The sequence below is a fragment of the Anopheles arabiensis genome, chromosome 2, assembly GCF_016920715.1.
Source record: "Anopheles arabiensis isolate DONGOLA chromosome 2, AaraD3, whole genome shotgun sequence".
In the NCBI taxonomy this organism is placed as follows: Eukaryota; Metazoa; Arthropoda; class Insecta; order Diptera; family Culicidae; genus Anopheles; species Anopheles arabiensis.
This window is the reverse complement of record NC_053517.1, coordinates 93,459,910-93,476,990: the sequence shown is the minus strand read 5'-3', so window position 1 is coordinate 93,476,990 and position 17,081 is coordinate 93,459,910. Positions and strand designations below refer to the sequence as shown.

At 48.4% G+C, this 17,081-nt stretch overlaps 2 protein-coding genes and 1 long non-coding RNA gene across 14 annotated transcripts in view; all 3 read left to right on the top strand.

Moving 5' to 3' along the window:
• Positions 1–6,929, top strand: part of LOC120908797 (mitogen-activated protein kinase kinase kinase 13) — a 32,222-nt gene extending 25,293 nt beyond the window's left edge. For all 10 annotated transcript variants that reach the window (XM_040320160.1, XM_040320161.1, XM_040320162.1 and 7 more), the window contains exons 5-7: positions 14–679; positions 770–2,242; positions 3,681–6,929. In XM_040320160.1, the coding sequence (XP_040176094.1) occupies positions 14–679; positions 770–2,242; positions 3,681–4,227 (2,686 nt within the window). In that variant the 3' untranslated portion in view covers positions 4,228–6,929. The remainder of the gene's footprint in view (positions 1–13; positions 680–769; positions 2,243–3,680) is intronic.
• Positions 6,930–7,449: 520 nt separating this feature from the next.
• On the top strand, positions 7,450–11,018 carry LOC120895043 (ADP-ribosylation factor GTPase-activating protein 1). 3 transcript variants are annotated; one of them, XM_040298033.1, is made up of 6 exons: positions 7,450–8,091; positions 8,190–8,776; positions 8,849–8,963; positions 9,084–9,194; positions 9,439–9,498; positions 9,646–11,018. In XM_040298033.1, exons 1-6 carry the CDS (start codon positions 8,032–8,034, stop codon positions 10,255–10,257), a joined length of 1,545 nt encoding a protein of 514 aa, XP_040153967.1. In that variant the 5' UTR covers positions 7,450–8,031; the 3' UTR covers positions 10,258–11,018. The 3 variants fall into 3 exon arrangements, with proteins under 3 accessions (XP_040153967.1, XP_040153969.1, XP_040153968.1); XM_040298034.1 differs by having other exon boundaries at positions 7,451–8,091; positions 9,084–9,161; XM_040298035.1 differs by lacking the exon at positions 9,439–9,498 and having other exon boundaries at positions 9,084–9,161.
• A 2,474-nt stretch (positions 11,019–13,492) lies between these two features.
• LOC120895044 lies at positions 13,493–14,968 on the top strand. The gene is made up of 3 exons (XR_005738276.1): positions 13,493–13,943; positions 14,287–14,493; positions 14,586–14,968. It is a non-coding gene; the product is annotated as an uncharacterized LOC120895044 (long non-coding RNA).
• The last annotated feature ends 2,113 nt before the right edge of the window (positions 14,969–17,081 follow it).

Here is a 17,081-nt window from a genome sequence, read left to right as displayed (position 1 = left end):
CTATTTTCCGCAGTATCCTGATTGGCGAGAATGACGTCATCAAAATCAGCGACTTTGGCACCTCGCGCGAGTGGAACGAGATCAGCACGAAGATGAGCTTCGCCGGCACGGTGGCCTGGATGGCGCCGGAAGTGATCCGCAACGAGCCGTGCAACGAGAAGGTCGACATCTGGTCGTACGGCGTGGTGCTGTGGGAGCTGCTGACCGGGGAGGTGCCGTACAAGAACGTCGACTCGTCGCAGATCATATTCGGGGTCGGCAACAACTCACTGTACCTGCCCATACCGGACACGTGCCCGGAGGGGTTCAAGCTGCTGATCAAGCAGTGCTGGAGCGCGAAACCGCGCAACCGGCCGTCGTTCAAGATCATCCTGACGCATCTGGACATTGCGGGGCGGGAGCTGCTGCAGGCTTGCGAGAAGGGCCAGTACGAGCTGTACTACCAGACGCAGCGCTCGTGGCGCGAGGATATACGCAGCCACATGCAGAAGCTGACGAGCAATGGGATGGACATACAGAAGCACGAGCAGGACCTGATCCAGAAGCGGAAGGATGAGTGGAAGCACGCGCAGGACGTGCGGATGACGTACGAGCGGAAGCTGGAGCGGACGAACATGCTGTGCATGCAGCTGTCGCAGCTGATACTGCAGGTGGAGCAGAAGGAGCAGGAAATTCTCAAGTAGGTGTCGGCGAATCGAATTTTTGTGCGTTTGTTTTCGCGACCGTAATTAATGGTTTTTTCTGTCTCTCTCTCTCTCTCAATCTACAGGCGAGAGAAGCTTCTTGCACCAGAACAGCGCAAGTGTGGCTTCCTGAAGCGCGGTGGCGACAAGGCAAACCGCAAGCGACCGTTCAGCTTTCCTGCGATGACGACGGCCCTGCCCGGACGGGGTGGTTATGGCTACTCGACGACACCCAGTCCAACGGCGGCCGGTGTCACGCCGGCCAAGGCAACGCTGTATGCGGAGCTGAACCCATCCGGCCATCAGGGTGCCAAGTCGGTGGTGGTACCAGTAGCAGCAGCTCCACCACCACCCTACAGTACACTGGCACCCCTGCAGACGGCAGCAGCTGCTGTACCGGTAACATCACCCATCACCAGCCCGGAAGCTGTCCCCGTCCAACCGATGGCTCCATCGACGACCTCCTCCGGCAGGGTGAAAAAGCTCCGCCATCGGCGGGTCGGCTCGGGCACGATCAACTGCAGCCCAAAGTGCAGTCCGTGCCGGGATCGACGCGTCCAGAGCGAGCCCGAATCGCGCCACGTTAAGCTTGTGGACACGGAAACGCAAACCGAACCGATGGACATTAGCGAGCCGGATGTGAGCCCGTGCCCGAACCTGGCCTCGAAGCGCATGTCGGCAAGCTTGCGCGAGGAGGAGGAAGAGGAGCAGGAGAAGGTGGAGCCGGAGGTGATTGAGGAAGCGTTGAGGCGGCTGAGTGTGAGCGAGCGGCTCGCCGGCGATCGGGTGCTGCCGGTGGAGCCGCGTGTCAGTGCGTACCGCTGCAGCAGCAAGCCCCAGTCCGAGGACGATGGGGAGGTGCCGGAGGACGAGGAGAACGGCAACTCGATCTCGATCTCCACGATGACCAACAGCCGGAGCAGTGACATGATGACGACGAGTGGCGGTGTCCCGGTGCCCGGTTCCGAGCAGAACTACCGATATCGGAGACAGCAGAGCTCCCAGCAGCAGGAAGACCTGCGGGAGGAGGAAGCCGACGGTTATGCGGAGGAGTTTGACGATGAGCGGGAAGGCTCCAGCCCGGACCCGATCATGGACGCGATGAACCGGAACGAGCGGTTCGATCGGGCGTGCAGCGACGACGACAAGATCGACACGCTCGACCGGAAGGTGAACATCATCTCGGAGAAGCTGCAGCAGAGTGCCGCGTACGGGAATCTCCTGAACGACAACAACGTGATCGTGTACCGGGCCGCCCTGAAGCAGCCGAACCAGCCGGCGGGCGGGAAAACGATCCTGCTGAAGCATCCGGGCGCGGGAAGCAACCTGAAGCCGGCCGGTGCTGGCGGCGCCGGGATCGGTGCGTATCTGTACAGTGGACCGCATGCTGGCGGGTTGGCGGTGGTCGGTGGTGGTGGTGGAGGAGCTGGAGCTGTGCCGGCTGAGGTGGAGCAGCACCACGAGCCAAAGCTGGGGGAGGTGGAGGAGGAGGAGAGCTGGACCGATGAGGAGGGAGAGGAACCGGACCAGAAGCAGTACTATGTGTTGCGCCGCAAAAGGTAAGTGTCGGGGTCGGTGACTCATCGCTGCGCGTTGATAAGAGAGATGCGAATTGGGCGATATCGGCAGTGTTTTCCCATCTTGCGCGAAGGTGGTTGAAATTCCGAGATTAGATGTTTGAATTGAAGTGTAATCAGAAGAGGAGGTAGATGGGAGCGAGAGGGTGGGCGGTGTTACTGTGTTATCAAACTTTGTTGAGGCATGTGATGATGACTACGTGCGTGCGAGCGGGCCATTGTAAGCAAGTTGCTATTTCGGTCAGTGGGGGGCAGGTATCATCAGCTGATGTGATGTTACTGATTACTGATGTTCAAATCAATTCAAGTTTATTCTAAATTGTCAGCCTAGCTAATGGTTCAAAGTTCTTAATTTTAACTACATTTTATCTCTAAATCGGAAGGAATTTTAAACCACTGGTTAATTTGGCCTGATTATAGAGCCTCGCGAATAATTACGGAGATATTTAATAACTCCAGTGTAAGAGTAAAGCTAAAAAATCTGTTTCCCAGGCACATCAAGAAGGTCTCCATTGGAGTAATTTCAAAATTGACGAAATTGCAACAACTCCTAAACGTATAACGGTTCTGGGACTGATTCTGTTCTCATAATGGTATTGGAACTGATCCAGAATTTGATCCTGAAACCATTCCAGTGCTGGATCTCATTCCCAACTCGTACCGATCCTAGAGCTCATCCCGAATCCATGATGGTTTTGAAGAAGATCCTGAATCTATACCGATCCTACAGTTGATCTCAAACCTACATCATTCCGCGAATTGATCTCGAACTGATACTTGCGCTGGAATTGATCCACAACTAATGCTGGCTCTAGATCGTTGATTTATAAATGATAAAGAATACATACAATTTCTTATCTTGAATCCATACCAGGTCCTGGAACTGATATCGTACCCAAACCATTCCTGAATCTGATATCATTGGATCCAAACCATTTTATGATACAAAGATTGGTTCGAAAAAGATACCTTAAATTGTGAGAAGGAGCGTGTCCAATTTGTAAGTCAAGCGAAGACTGTATAAGAATTGACGCTTAACTGTGCCTAACTGCTAAAGATTCAAGATTCATTTGAGCTTACCAGCCTTTGGAAATGCGAATCGCTGTTGGATTTTTTAGATTCTTTACATCCAATAGGATTGCGCCTTCAAGCGGGAATCGTACCAAAAAGCAATTCTAAATATTCTTTTAGGGATAGTTTGTAATCCCGTTGCACGTTAACATCGCGGACTCAAGGAAACAATGAGAGTGAGGGTTACGACAGGAAGACACTGCAGGTCATTTCTCCACGTCAAAGACTTAGTTTGTTGTATGAATATGTTGTATGAAGAATTGATAGTTGCAGTGACCCGTTATACCCGACCATAAAATGCTTATTTCTATACATATAATTAATGTTCCTCTACTACTTTCTCCCACAGTGTTGGCCGTCTTCCAATAAAGCGTGGTCGCCGGACCAAGTACTCGGTCGGTTCGGGCCCCTCGGTAGCGTCGGGTGGTGGCGGCGTCGGTGTCAGTGGCAGTAGCGCTATGGTGCATCATCACCACCATCATCACCATCATCATGCTTCCCCCGGTGGTGCCGACCATCTGGCGATCGTGCACCGGAAGATCCACTCGAACGTAACGATCTCGGACGAGGAGAACACGTCCGAGTACAGTCACGCCCCGTCCAGCCAGCGATCGACGCTCGAATCCAACCCGGACCTGCCGTCGGTCGTGATGATGAAGGCGGGCCGGCGTGTCGATCGCATCAAGCAGCAGCAGCAGCAACCGATGCATAAGAGCACCACCTCCGCCAAAGACACGGACGATGACGACGACGACGACGAGGACGCAGATGACGATGGCCACGTGCCGGACAGTGACGTCGAGCAGGACTCTAGCGACAGCAGCAGCAGCTCGGACGAGGTGGAACGTGTCGACCGGCGCCCGGTGGCTGATGTCGTCAACGGAAACCGGATGTAAAAGCTTGTGTGAGATGTTTGTTTGAGATTATCGCTCAGTGGAACTCGCTCGTTTTTCTTTCCGCAACCGTTCTATTTCGATCGGTTTAATTCCCCCAATCGTTTTTGCTGTTGGTAGTTGAGGAGTTGTTTAACGTTGTAGATCGGATTCAAATTTGCTCGGTACTGATTTGCTTACACGTTTTGTTATAGTTTTGTGCGTATGTTACCATCTAGTTCCGTCCTCGTTTTTTTTTTGTTGTTGTCTGCTCTAAGCCCCCCCCCCCTCCAGCCGATCTACAACACTCTGACTTTGGCGGTGGCCCCGCGTTTTGATGATCTTTTTCTTTTCTGCCAGAAAGACTCCAGTCCAGTCGTGGTTAAGTGAACGGATATTATATGTGTCTATGTAGCATTAGGGATACGCTCGGGAAAGGACGTATGGGTTGCGCTTGCGTGCGCGTATTGCGAAACGAGAGACTGAATCGATCGATAGCTCTACCTATATATATATACATACATAAATATAAACACAAACGCATATAGAGATACGGTTTGGTGTGCTGCTTATCTGCTATTGTGGAACTATTTATTGTGGAACAATCCCCCCACCCGCAGGCTACCAGACGGACCATTCTGAGCGTTTAGCAAGTAGAAACTACTCACCCTGGGATACCACATGAGTCCCTCTCTAAGTGTGGTGTACAAATTATTGGTGGCCTATGAAGATGGACAAAATCTGTCGTACTTAGTTTTTAGCTGTTTAGATTGAATAGAGAGAAACAAGCCCCGGGTCTGCAAAGAAATGCTTAGAACGGAGAGCTTTTTGGATAGGCGGCTCATGGCCCAGTTTGGCGCTCATCAGCTCGTTGAGGCCTCCTTAGATGGTTAAATGATCTTTTGTACATGTTTCGTAGTTGCTTAAGTCACTCCCTTTTCCCCTTGTTCACTTTTGGCTCATTTACTGCCTTCCCCCATTTTGGAGAGTTCTATGTTCGTTTTTTTTTGTTTTTCTTTTGTTAGTTCCTATTTTGTTTCTTTTGTTGTTTGCTCATTCCTTTGCAAGTCTCATTCGAGGCTTACGCTTGATTACGCTGTTTTACGAAAATGTGATACGTAGGTCCCATGAGCGGGCTACGTTTCGTACGTTGCGAACAGAGGGGAAACACTCCCCCGTTAACTCAAACATGATGTGCAATGTTGCAAAAGAAGAAAAACCTTTAAAGGCAGAGGGGAGGATGCAAACATTCCACTGTATAGCGAGTAAGAATATAATAACTAGGACACACACATACACACACGATACGCCTATAGAACTATAGAATATATATATACATAACTACTTTGACCTATGCGCATGTAAAATAAACCTTAAAATAACCTGAAAGCAATCAAACAAACCATTTAAGCTGAGCGAAAGACCTGGGCAGGTTTAGGGAGTAATGTACCGGACATAAACAAACAAACAAAAAACTCCGGATCGTTCATTAATATGGATGTGTTTTTGCTTCACAACTGTGTAATAACTCTGTGTACCGAATGATGAACGTTTCGCGATTCGCGTTATTGTTGCCATTGCCTTATCTGTGGAAAAGCGCCGCCATTTTCAACAGCAGCATTACTATTTTAGAAGAGCGGTAGTAAAGAAAACAAAAAAAAAAATAACAGAAAGAGAACTGCCGTTGTTGTTTTGCTAACGATTGTAGAAGCAAGCTACATCATACAAATTCATTGGTACCTGGCTAGCGAGAAAGGAAGGGCCCCCACATTGCACAGAAGGGAAAAAAACAAACAAGGGCAGCGTAACACTTGATGCTTAGCACCACCTGTGTTGCTGCAGCCCAGCAAGAGAGATATTATTTTTGAAGGATTTTTACCCTATTTCGCTGTATTTACGCTCTTCTTTCGAGTTTTCCACAGCAGAACAGAAAGTTGCAGTCGCTATTGTGTATAGAAAGGATGATAAAAAAGCAGTTTGAATTTACACAAAACCAATCAGTGGGTACATAACACGTGTCGCCAGCGCTTGTATGAAACATTTAGGCCTTTTCTTCCTTCCCTCTCCCTACCGGCTCCCTGATAGCAGGAGGACATGTAGTTTATTTTTGTGCATAAAAGCAAACAAAAATGGGAATAAGAAAACATACGCTAGCAGGCGATAGAGGTATACATTTATAAAACAAACAAAAAAGCAACTCCAATTAAAAGATAAGGTTCCGCAGTCGGCTGTCGTTATTCCCTTCTAATCGTTGTTCTAATTCAAATATTCAAAAGAAGAAAAAAACAAAGCGTATAAAAAAACAAGCAGCAAATATGTAAAACTAATTAAAGAGAGAAAGATGAAGAGACAAACAAAACAATTAAGAGCAAAAAATATGCACATTCCACACTTTGGTTGCTACACACGTGCTTAACAGAACCAGGAAAAGACAGAAACAGGAACCGTATAAAATATACAGGAAACAGGTGCAGGAAACGGTGGGCGAAAGAAGAAGAAGAAAAACACACACTGGTTTTAGTTGTTTAGCGTTAGTAATCGGCCGGAGCCGGCAGACAGATAAACCTCGTATAATAAATCCACTACTATTAGCAGTAAGAGAAGGATACTTAATAAACCCAGGGCCGAGGACAAGCATGGAGTGTCCCAAACGATGATGGGGTTGCATGTATCGCGGCAACTAAGATTATCGCGCCAAATAAAGAAGCAAGCAATTGAAAAATAAACGCAACGGCTTTTCTGTTCTTTCCGAGGGGGAAGTTTTGGGTAAATTTTGAATTTTGCACATTCACCCTCACCCACGTGGTAGTGGCAGTTATGCAGGGCTGAATAGCTATGTTAATAACTTCTCGGGATCGTGTAGTATTTTACATTATTGCAAAGCAAATTGTGGGAAAAAGTGGTCTAATAACGAAGGATGTTTGTGTTATTGTTGAGTATCTTCAATGGCTCTTAATCGTAAGCTTAATTATAAAAAAAAATTATGATTTAAATTCAACCTATTTTAGCTCTCAAGACAGCCCTGTGGGTGTGTGCTAAAATGCATTTGTCCATGGCACAGTGGGATGTCACCATGTGCCGCAACGTAGCGTGTGCATAATTGTAGAATTTACTCACTTTTGAGCCATATCTTAAATTATACTTGCACATTATTTGTTTAATAATTTTCAACACCAAAAAGTGCACAATTTATCATCAAATTACAATGATTTACAACGAAAACATGATTTTTGCAACGAGCGTTTACACCCCGATGCGGTTCAGTTCTCCACTTTTCTGACACGTCGCGTTTGACGTTTCGCTGTGTTCGTGTTCAAAAATCACTGTGCGTGTGTGTGTGTGTGGGTGTGTGTATTTTTTGTGTTGGTTCTACATGTGTGGGGAGGAAAATTGATTTCTTTGCCACAAAACAATCGCTGAGTTAATGTGTAACATATTTCGGTGCAAAATCTACCCCGGCAAGGCATGACCGCGAACGGAAAAGGCGTCTTTGCTGGCGTTCGGTGAAAGAGCGTGTGCGAGTGTGCGTGTGTTTGTGTGCTACTGGCTGGTGAAAGTACGGCGCTGCAGCACTAGGAGAAGGAGAAGGTCTGTGGGAAAACCACGGCAGCATCTGCTCTCGACCCCACCACCCTTGCTAGCGTTTTGGCCTTTTTTTTCCTTCCGATCAACAATAGCGGTCGATTGTTGGGATATATTGTGTGTTGTTGCCGTGGTGTCGTATCTGTTCCCAAAGTCCTGACCGTGCTACGTGTACGAGTGAAGGTTTCCACCGTTTGTTAGGCTCCAAATTCACCCCCACCCCCTCCTCTTCACTTATCTGTCATCATGGCCAGTCCACGTACGCGACGAGTTCTGAGCGAGCTGAAACCATCGGACGGCAACAACGTAAGTCGCGTGCAGTGTGTTGTGTAGCGGCACGCATCATTAACTCCACACTCACCTCACTCCCCACCCCCACGTCGCCCTTTTTCCTCCCTTTGCAGAAATGCTTCGAATGTGGCACCCACAACCCCCAGTGGGTCTCGGTGACGTACGGCATCTGGATCTGTCTCGAGTGCTCGGGCAAGCACCGCGGCCTCGGTGTGCATCTGTCCTTCGTGCGGTCCGTGTCGATGGACAAGTGGAAGGACATCGAGCTGGAGAAGATGAAGGTGGGCGGCAATCGGAAGGCGAGAGAGTTTCTCGACGCGCAGGACGACTGGGACGAGACGATGCCGATCCAGCGGAAGTACAGTACGCGAGCGGCTGCCCTGTACCGCGATCGGATTAGTACGCTGGCCCAGGGACAGCCGTGGGATGAGTCGGGTGCGCTGGCACGCGTGAACGGATCGGGCGGGTATGCGGCGAGCGGCAGCAGCGGTGGATCGACCGGCTCGATGACACATTCCAGAAGCAGTGGCTCGATGGGTGGTGGAAGTGGTGCTGGTGGCAACGGTGGTGGCTACCAGAATGGAGGTGACAATTACTACCAGGACGGGGGAAGCTACCAGCAGTACCAGACGCCCGAGTTTAAGGCGCAGAAGGAAGATTTCTTCAGCCGCAAGCAGGAGGAAAACGCTGCCAGACCAGAGTGAGTGTAGTACCGGGAAAGGAGGGAGGAAATAATTAATATAATAAATGGTTCCTGTTATTGTTGTTGCAGAAACTTGCCACCGAACCAGGGCGGAAAGTATGCCGGTTTCGGATACACCATGGATCCACCGCCCAGAAGTCAATCACACGAGCTTTTCGACACGGTGCAATCATCGCTTGCTACGGTACGGCGGTAGAGCACTAAGAGCATCCTTAGCAACAGCACCTAGCAGTGTGGCATGGCATACTAAAAGTAATCTTCCTTCAATCGTTTCTCTCCCACTCTCTCTGTCCTCTTGTTCTAGGGCTGGAACGTCTTCTCGAAGGTGGCGAACGTGGCGAAGGAGAACGCGCTCAAGTACGGCAGTATCGCCTCGCAAAAGGTAGTTGAAGTTTCTAGCACCGTTTCGGAGAAGGTAGTTGTCGTCGGCACCATTTGCACACATGCTCTCTTTGTTTTAATTTTTCCACTAAAATCTTAGTTTTGTTAGGCGATTTGTTTTTAATTATTTTATGTTTTTGTTTCCTTCCCTTTTTTTCGTCCCGTGTCAAATTCATTTACCTGCACACTCATGCACGCGTCGCCCACCGTCACATACCCAATCATTGTGTTTTGTTTGTGTGTGTGTTCGTCTGTTCGTTCATGTACATGTTGGCTAGGTCAAAGAAGGTTCGCTGCTGGAAGGCGTCGGCTCGCAAGTCTCAAACCTGGCGACGAAGGTTCGTATTTTATCTTTGGGGTCTGTCGCATTATGCGTTATTATGATTTTCCCATCATCACTAGTTAACAAAAAATCTCCACAAACAAGCTAGAAACGGCAAATTGCTTTCCAAATCTATCTCTTAATGTATTTGTTTCACTTTTAGGTGACGGAGGTGGGCCGTAAAGGATGGGGCGGTTTCGGTGGCCCGGGCAGCGGCAGCTACAGCACACCGTCCGGCAGTAACGATCAGTACAGCAACATCTCGTCGGACAGCGGCGTGAGCAGTCCGATCAATGGACGACAGCCGGGTGGCTACCAGCAACAGCGCGGCTCGACCGGCGGTTCCGGCCGCCGGGACGAATCGTCCTGGTCGAACAACGGCTGGTCGAACGACAGTAACTCCAACAGTTTGCCTCAATCGTACCAGAACGGTGACAACGACGATGACGGCTGGAACGGGTTCGAGTCGTACTCGGGGCCAGCATCGTCCGGCCAGCGCACATCTGCCTCGGCCGAGCTGATGGCCAACGTGGACGTGCGCAACGAAAATGGCCCCGATCGCCACGCCAGCAGCAAGTCCGGCAGTACGCGCCGCACAAGCAACGGATCGGCGAACAGACAACATTCGACGAAAGCGTCTGGTGCCGCGGCCGGTATCGATGAGGACTTTGCCGCCCTTGATATTAAGAGTAACCGGGCGCCGAAAAGCAGCAGCACTTCCAAGAAGGCGAACAACAACCCGGAAGACGATCTGTGGAACATGCTGAACAATTAGGTGCAGAGGGAGGAGTGGGAACTGAGCGCGGACGCACGTCCCCTTCTTTCACACCTTCACAGTCGGAGTTGATGTGAATTTTAACGAATCAAACTATCGAAGAGGAAGAAAAAACAACCCTTTTGCCAGATATGACTTAAAGTAGTCCCCCGGGGGGAGGTAGCGCGAAACTGGAGAGCGAGCGTTACACATCGCGCGGGGACTGTGTTGTCCCTTTCTGTAACGAGCATGTAATGTGAATGTGTTGTGTAATCCAATGTATTATAAGCAGAAAAAGAAGAAAAAGTAGAAAAAACTGGTTCAAAACCGACCGATCGCCTATCCAAGGAGAAACACTCCCATCCCAGATCTGGTGGTAGATAAGCAAAATGAGAGAGATACAATTATATACAGTTATAGAAGAGCGAAAACATTCAGCAGTGGGGGAGAGAGAGAAAGAGATAAAAAAAGAGAAAAAAGGGAAGAGATATATAATACGAAGAGACACACAAGAAAATGTAGGCGCTATATATATATACACATATTCTATATTCTAGTAGAAATCCTGTGAGCGAGAAGGTTATTGCTTTCGATTTCCCAAACCCCTGGATCCCTTTCCCGTTTTATTCCTGCCGCCCTGCCCCTGGACCCATCACAAAACAACATCCTTTAGCAAAATGACCTATGATAATGGACAGCTGAGAGAGAAAGAGAGGAGAAAAGCGAAAGCATCCTATGCTAATACACAGATAATAAAAGTGGTCCTAATTGTAATCGCAAAACCTGTAAACATACCGCTCGCGCAAGACAACCAGAGCCCAAAGACTGCGCTAGAAAACATCCGAAGAAGACGAACGTGTGAGGACGATTGTATGTGTTGAAAGTGACTTAATCTCGAATCTATTTGAATTGTATGCTTTGCTATGGAGGATACTATCCTGTCCATACTGCAAGTGCTCACTGAAACTGAATGCCCGAAGTATGGTGCAGTGATCGCTGTAAGACTCGAAGTTGTTTAATATTTCATCGATCTCGGTGTAAAATGAGCGTGATCACAAGCCCATTAGCATCTGTGGCGAAGTTTGTAGATGGACTTCACAGGATATTTAAACTGCCATGCCTCGCATACACCTGAACTTTATGCTTGAATGAATGAACTTTATCCTTGAACTGCTCTCCTTGAGAGATGAACTTTATCCTTGAACTGCTCTCTAGGACGTTCGAGAGGTAGAATGTTGCACAAAATGCCCTTAGATCTGGATGAATAAGAGAGACACCATGCCATACCTGCTTCGAATTATGCAGTCATCCGAAGCATTGTGCAGGGGAATTGTGCATGGTACGGTTTTCATCATCTGCTGATATCCTAAAGAAATTGAGAATGCACGAAATGTCACGATATATCGCACATTGATTCATTCCAAGGTCCTCTGCGGACACGAGTCTTGAGCTGTACGAGCTTGTAGAGCTGTATAGCGAACCATGTTAAGAGGAAGTGATACTCACACCCCACTAAGAAGATGTTTAACAGCAATTCCCGGGACAGTTAAGCTCATTATTTAATCATCGTAGACATTTAGAGCCGCAAACGACGTCACGGAACTGACGGCCGCTAGTTCTGGATACTTCTGCAACCGGACAAATTACCAAAGTAAGTAAGAACGTATTCCATTTCCATTTAAAAGTCCAGGATAGAGCCGTAAGGTACCTTTTTGATTTATGACTATCATTAAATTAGATAATAACCGTTGCAACTAGATGCATAAGGCCCATTTAGAATTCTTTATGTGTCAAAACAGTCACCACGGCAAACAGTTTTTACGATTGTCCGATAAGCAACAAGCCACAGTCACGGAAAAAAGCTCCATCGTGCGTGTACCATCTCTCTCTCTCGCGGTGTGCAGGATCATTATCGTAATTACGTGCCCAACCACTAGGGTGAGCTGTTATGTGAGCTTCTGATCTTGCCAAGCCGCGAAGACTACGCGCCCGTTGTTGGTGCTTGACGTTGACGCGGCGGTTGGATCGTGCATAGAATATTGTTTGTAAACTTTACGCAGCAGAGGGCGTAGGTTACCCGTGAAGCTATATTTCCCTTTTGCATTCATGGCATCGCAATCAAATCATCCAAAAGGGTATGACCTGCTACCGTCCGCCCGTTAGCTAGCCCCCCTGCTGCTGAATAGAGAGCTGGATGAATGAGTGACACAAGGCGTACACTACGACCACCTACGACATCCTGCTAGCCGATTGCGTGCGTTTGCTTGTTTCGTTTGCAGAGGGGCTTTATGGGAATAGATTGCTCTTCAAGTGGACAACCGTGTTCCGAAGTCCGGTGGGTCGTAAATAAATGCAGTTAATGTGTGCTGCGTTGATGATGGGCCCGGGTATTGCTGTACGTACACTGTAATGCGCACTCGTCATCCCGGAACTGTCTCGGCTCGGGAGGCGGCTCGCTCTGTCACAGATGTATGCCAAAAGAAGCAACAAAAAAGTATCATTTTTCCAGACGCGTTGACCGACAAACAAAGGCAGCCTTAGTTCGGATTTCGAACGCCAATTCCGCGGGCTATTTTATATCGATTGCAATTAATTGTGCCATTGAGCTGGAGCGCCTCTTCAGGAAACCATCATTTCTATCTTTGCAGCCTCGCATGAAGACGCTATTAAACTTAAAGAGGCACCCGTTGTGCGATGGTTCCAATCTTCTCCGTTTTTTTTCTCTCGCTGTAGGCTCTCGGGTGGCTGCTGTATCGAACAGGTTTTTATGTTCCTATATCAGCAAATGGCAACGTTAACTTTGAATTGGGGTGGAGCCGGATTTACTGCTTTTTGAATGCTCCGTACCACTCAGGGCCCCCCCCCCATAAACAAGATTCGAAAAATTGATGAAATTTTGCTAACCACTTACCAGGGAAGAAATAAACTCCGAAAACAGCTACCCATCTAATCCACGTCGTAGCTTATGGATAGAGGACTAAAACGAAAATTTGGAACTAGTGATGGGGTAAAAAAAAACCTGAGACGATTCTGATCAGAATCGGCAAATGTTGGAATCGACTCCGGAAGGTAGGATGGACCAGTATTTTCAAGGGCCGGTTGGATACGTTTGAAGCCATGCTGAGTCGTCCGGAATCAGGATCTTCTGGAGTTAGAGTCATACAGAATCGGAGTCGATTAGAGTCCGGAGTCGTGGTATTTTGAAGTCGGAGTCGTCCGCAGTCGCAGTCGGCCGGTTTCGGAACTGTCCGGAGTCCGAGTCGTTCGGAGTTGGAGTCATCCAGAAGCCGGTGTTAGAGTATTCCGTAGTCGGAGTCACCTGCAGTCTTCGGAAGTCGGAGCTAAAGTAGGAGTCAGAATCGACCAGTGTTGAAGTCATCCAGAGTCGAAATCGACTAGAGTCGAACTTGGTCGGAGTCGGAGACAACCACGAATAGGAGCTGGGCAACTCCATCCGACTCCGGTTATCCGACTACTGCCAACTCCGGACGAAACTGCTGGTTCTATTTTCGCCGAAGTCAGAATCAAAAGAAACAATAACCAGAGTGCCTCCAGCCAGACCATCACCAGTTGGTTCATCACCTTCCCCGCGGCTAACAGTAAAACGAACAGTTTCACCGGTAGAAGCCATGGCATTGTAAAGAAGTTTTATGACCGCAGGAGTTCACGTTCTTCCTCCGAACATACGGGCTACGACCCCCTGACGGGTGAGGTGATATTTAGTTTGTCCAATCGAATCCATACAATAACGTTCGATTGATTACGGCGTTTCCTACCAGCCGATGCGAAACGGCTAGGATGAGATCACTACTTCCTTCTCTCTTACTGCGGATGAAGATTTGGTAATTGTTCCACAGGATTAGCCGTAATCATTGTGCCTATTATTGAGGATTAGGGGTTGGGTTTTAATTCGTTTTTTTTTTTACATGTGGCCACATAGCATCATCATCGCGTGCCATCAAAACAGTGTCAACAATCTCCACATACGATAACATTGACTTTTCCACTAATTTCTTTTCACTTTTTTGTTCTTTTTTTCACCATCACTAGGTCTCGGTTAAAGTTCATCTACTGTCGCCCTCTGGTGTGATGCCTTCCAGGTGTGATGCGATCTGTGAACTTCAACCGAATGGGTCATTTGCGTGGCTGGCTGCCAGACGAACCCCACCGTTATTTTCGCCCTGACGTTGATGATATTCACAGAAAAAGATGAGCCTTTTTGACACGCAAATGGGCCGCCGGGCGACCGTTTTGAAGGTACCAAGACGATCTCTTCCATCCGCTACGCGTACACGTAAGTGTATGAAGCGAAGAAGCACCATTATTGATGACCTATCTTTGTCCCGAAGGTCGTCCCCGGTTGTGCGCGGTTTTTGATACAAGCGCACGCGCCGTCCACACTACGTCCTTGCCGTTCGGCAACGATAAAAGTTATAATTTATCGCTCGGGAGTCTCCATTATCTCCCCCGAAAACACCGTGGCCGTTTATGCAGAAGTCAACTCTCCCCCCCCCCCTTGGTGTACATCCGGAGGATCCACTACAGAGCGGCCAATCAAAATTATCTTCTTCGATCGAACAAGAGTATGGGCATTGTGGGCAACTTTTCACCCTTGACCAGAGTGCGCACCCGCGGCAGAGCAGCTTCTTCGCCCCCCCACAAAAATAGATGTGACGCCGGACAAGCACATAATCGGGTAAGTGACAAATTTATCGCCACTTGAGGCGCACTTTACGATCGCGAACGGCGGATGTGTGTGTGTGGGTCCTCTTCCAAGTAATGCCGACTTGACTTTCACCGATATTCTTGAAGTTTTTCGACCTTGAGGTGCTTCTTTTTTTAGCTTCATTTTTTTGGGCATTCTTATTGTATAATATGCAATTGAAGATGGAGATTGCTGTTCAATGTCGGTGAGTTTTTGTTTTTTGGGGGGGGGGGAAGCTGCCTCGCATCGACCCTTCGCGTTGAGTAACACACGAGCGACAGTTTTGATCGCTGTTAGTCGGAAGAAGATGATGATAAGCGCGCCTGTGATCGCTGTGAAGCGCGTCAAGATGATATATTCATCATTTGTGAGTAAAATTCGACTTTTTGGAAACGAGTTTTAGAAGGCGTTCGGAGATGATCTCGTTCTCCTTCGGGCGTGGAAGCGCACCGCTCTTGCGTGCGTCGTGTTGGGCTGCGTAAAAGACTCGCCTTTACGCACGCACGCACGCACGCACGCATTGCAACAGTGCGTGAAGAGGAGGACCTGGCCGGCGTATCCCGAAAGGCGGTGGTCCCGAAAAAGGTCGCCCGGTTTGTAAATTCCATTTCTTTTGCTCTTGCTTCCACCACCACCAGTTTGGTTGCGAAAGTTTGCTGCGTTGCTGTGAACCTTTTCGGCGTGGGGTAAGGCTGGTTAATAAGGTTCGTTGCCATGTCTTCGGCCATCAGAAGCCCCCCGTCGAAGACGCTCCGGTATTGAAAGTGTCACCCAAGAAGCGTCGCATTAGTTTTTATTATTCTTTTTTTTTTTCTTTGACTTGTCCGGTAGTTTTGCAGCTACTCGAACGTTCGCGCTTTCCTGACGATCGCTGAGCCGATGGGGTCAAGCATCTAGTTTGGAGGAAATAGCTGTCAACCGTAAAAATAACATTGCCACCAGCATTTGGTTTATGGTTGTGTGAAAATGTGTGCGCGGCGACACTCGTTTGTTTTTGTTTGAGGAAGAAGGTGTAGTAAAAATGGGGCCCAAAAGGCTTGTGGGAAGCTAGGGAAGGTCATGGGCAATCATTGAATTGTGATTTTAATGATCGATTTCAGACTCCTTTCCCGAAGGCAGCAACGGACCCGGACTTCAAGGAGCAAACGTTTTCCTGCCCCGCTATACTGTTGACATTTGCCGACATTCGTCGCGCGGCGCCTTTAGCGCTTCGCACGAGGAAATCCTTTTTATAATAATAGTTTTGCCTTTGTTGGGTGCTAAAAAAAGTCGCATTAACGAACATCCTTTCGATTGTGTTAAACAAGAAACGCCAAAAAATATAGCAAAAAAATCCGAATAGAAGAAGAACAATTATCGTTAATCACACTCGGTCGATCCGGTTTGGCATTTTTCGGTTGCTTTTTTTTTGTCCTAGTACATTTGTAGTACATGCAACATACAACGCGTCCGATCGCGAGGATCGAGGTTTTGCGTTCTGCCCCGAGGGCATCAATGCAACGCGCATCATATCGCATGTCCGTTGATTGTCGCACCTTGTGTGTCGCATCGGCCGGCTCAAGCGGCGCATCCTCCAATTAAGCGCGAAGGACGCTGCTCGATGGCGCTCGATAATGTGTCGAAAATGTGCGAACGATCGTTCGGTACCGGCTTGCAGGAGGCTTGCAGGCGGCAATAAACATGTGATGAAGGGCAACGATTATTAGAGGACCGTGTTTTTGTTGTCTCTTGTTTAGTATACAGTACAGTGCAACAATACAAGATGGATGCTAATCACAGGGAAATTGTGCTGAAAAGCTTCTTAAAAGCTAACAAATTGCCGATAAAAACCCAGCAGCCAACGAAAGCTGCTACTAATATAATTTTCTCATATTGGATTAGCGATAAGAAGTCATTTTTCGCTCTTACTTTCCGAGCTCATAAATTCATGCCCAATTTATCTCCGCAATTCGTTGTTGACGGATGTTTGCGGTCGGAACTGGTAGCGGCGGCGTCGGCCACTTATGACAAATGGTTTCCCCCCGTCTGCCGCACGGTAAGGGATGGATTATCACCGTTCCTTCCAGTCCCCTCCAATGATTAGCATAAGCTGCGAGCGACAATTTATCTTTGCATCCCTCCCCAAGAGAGGGTTGAAAAC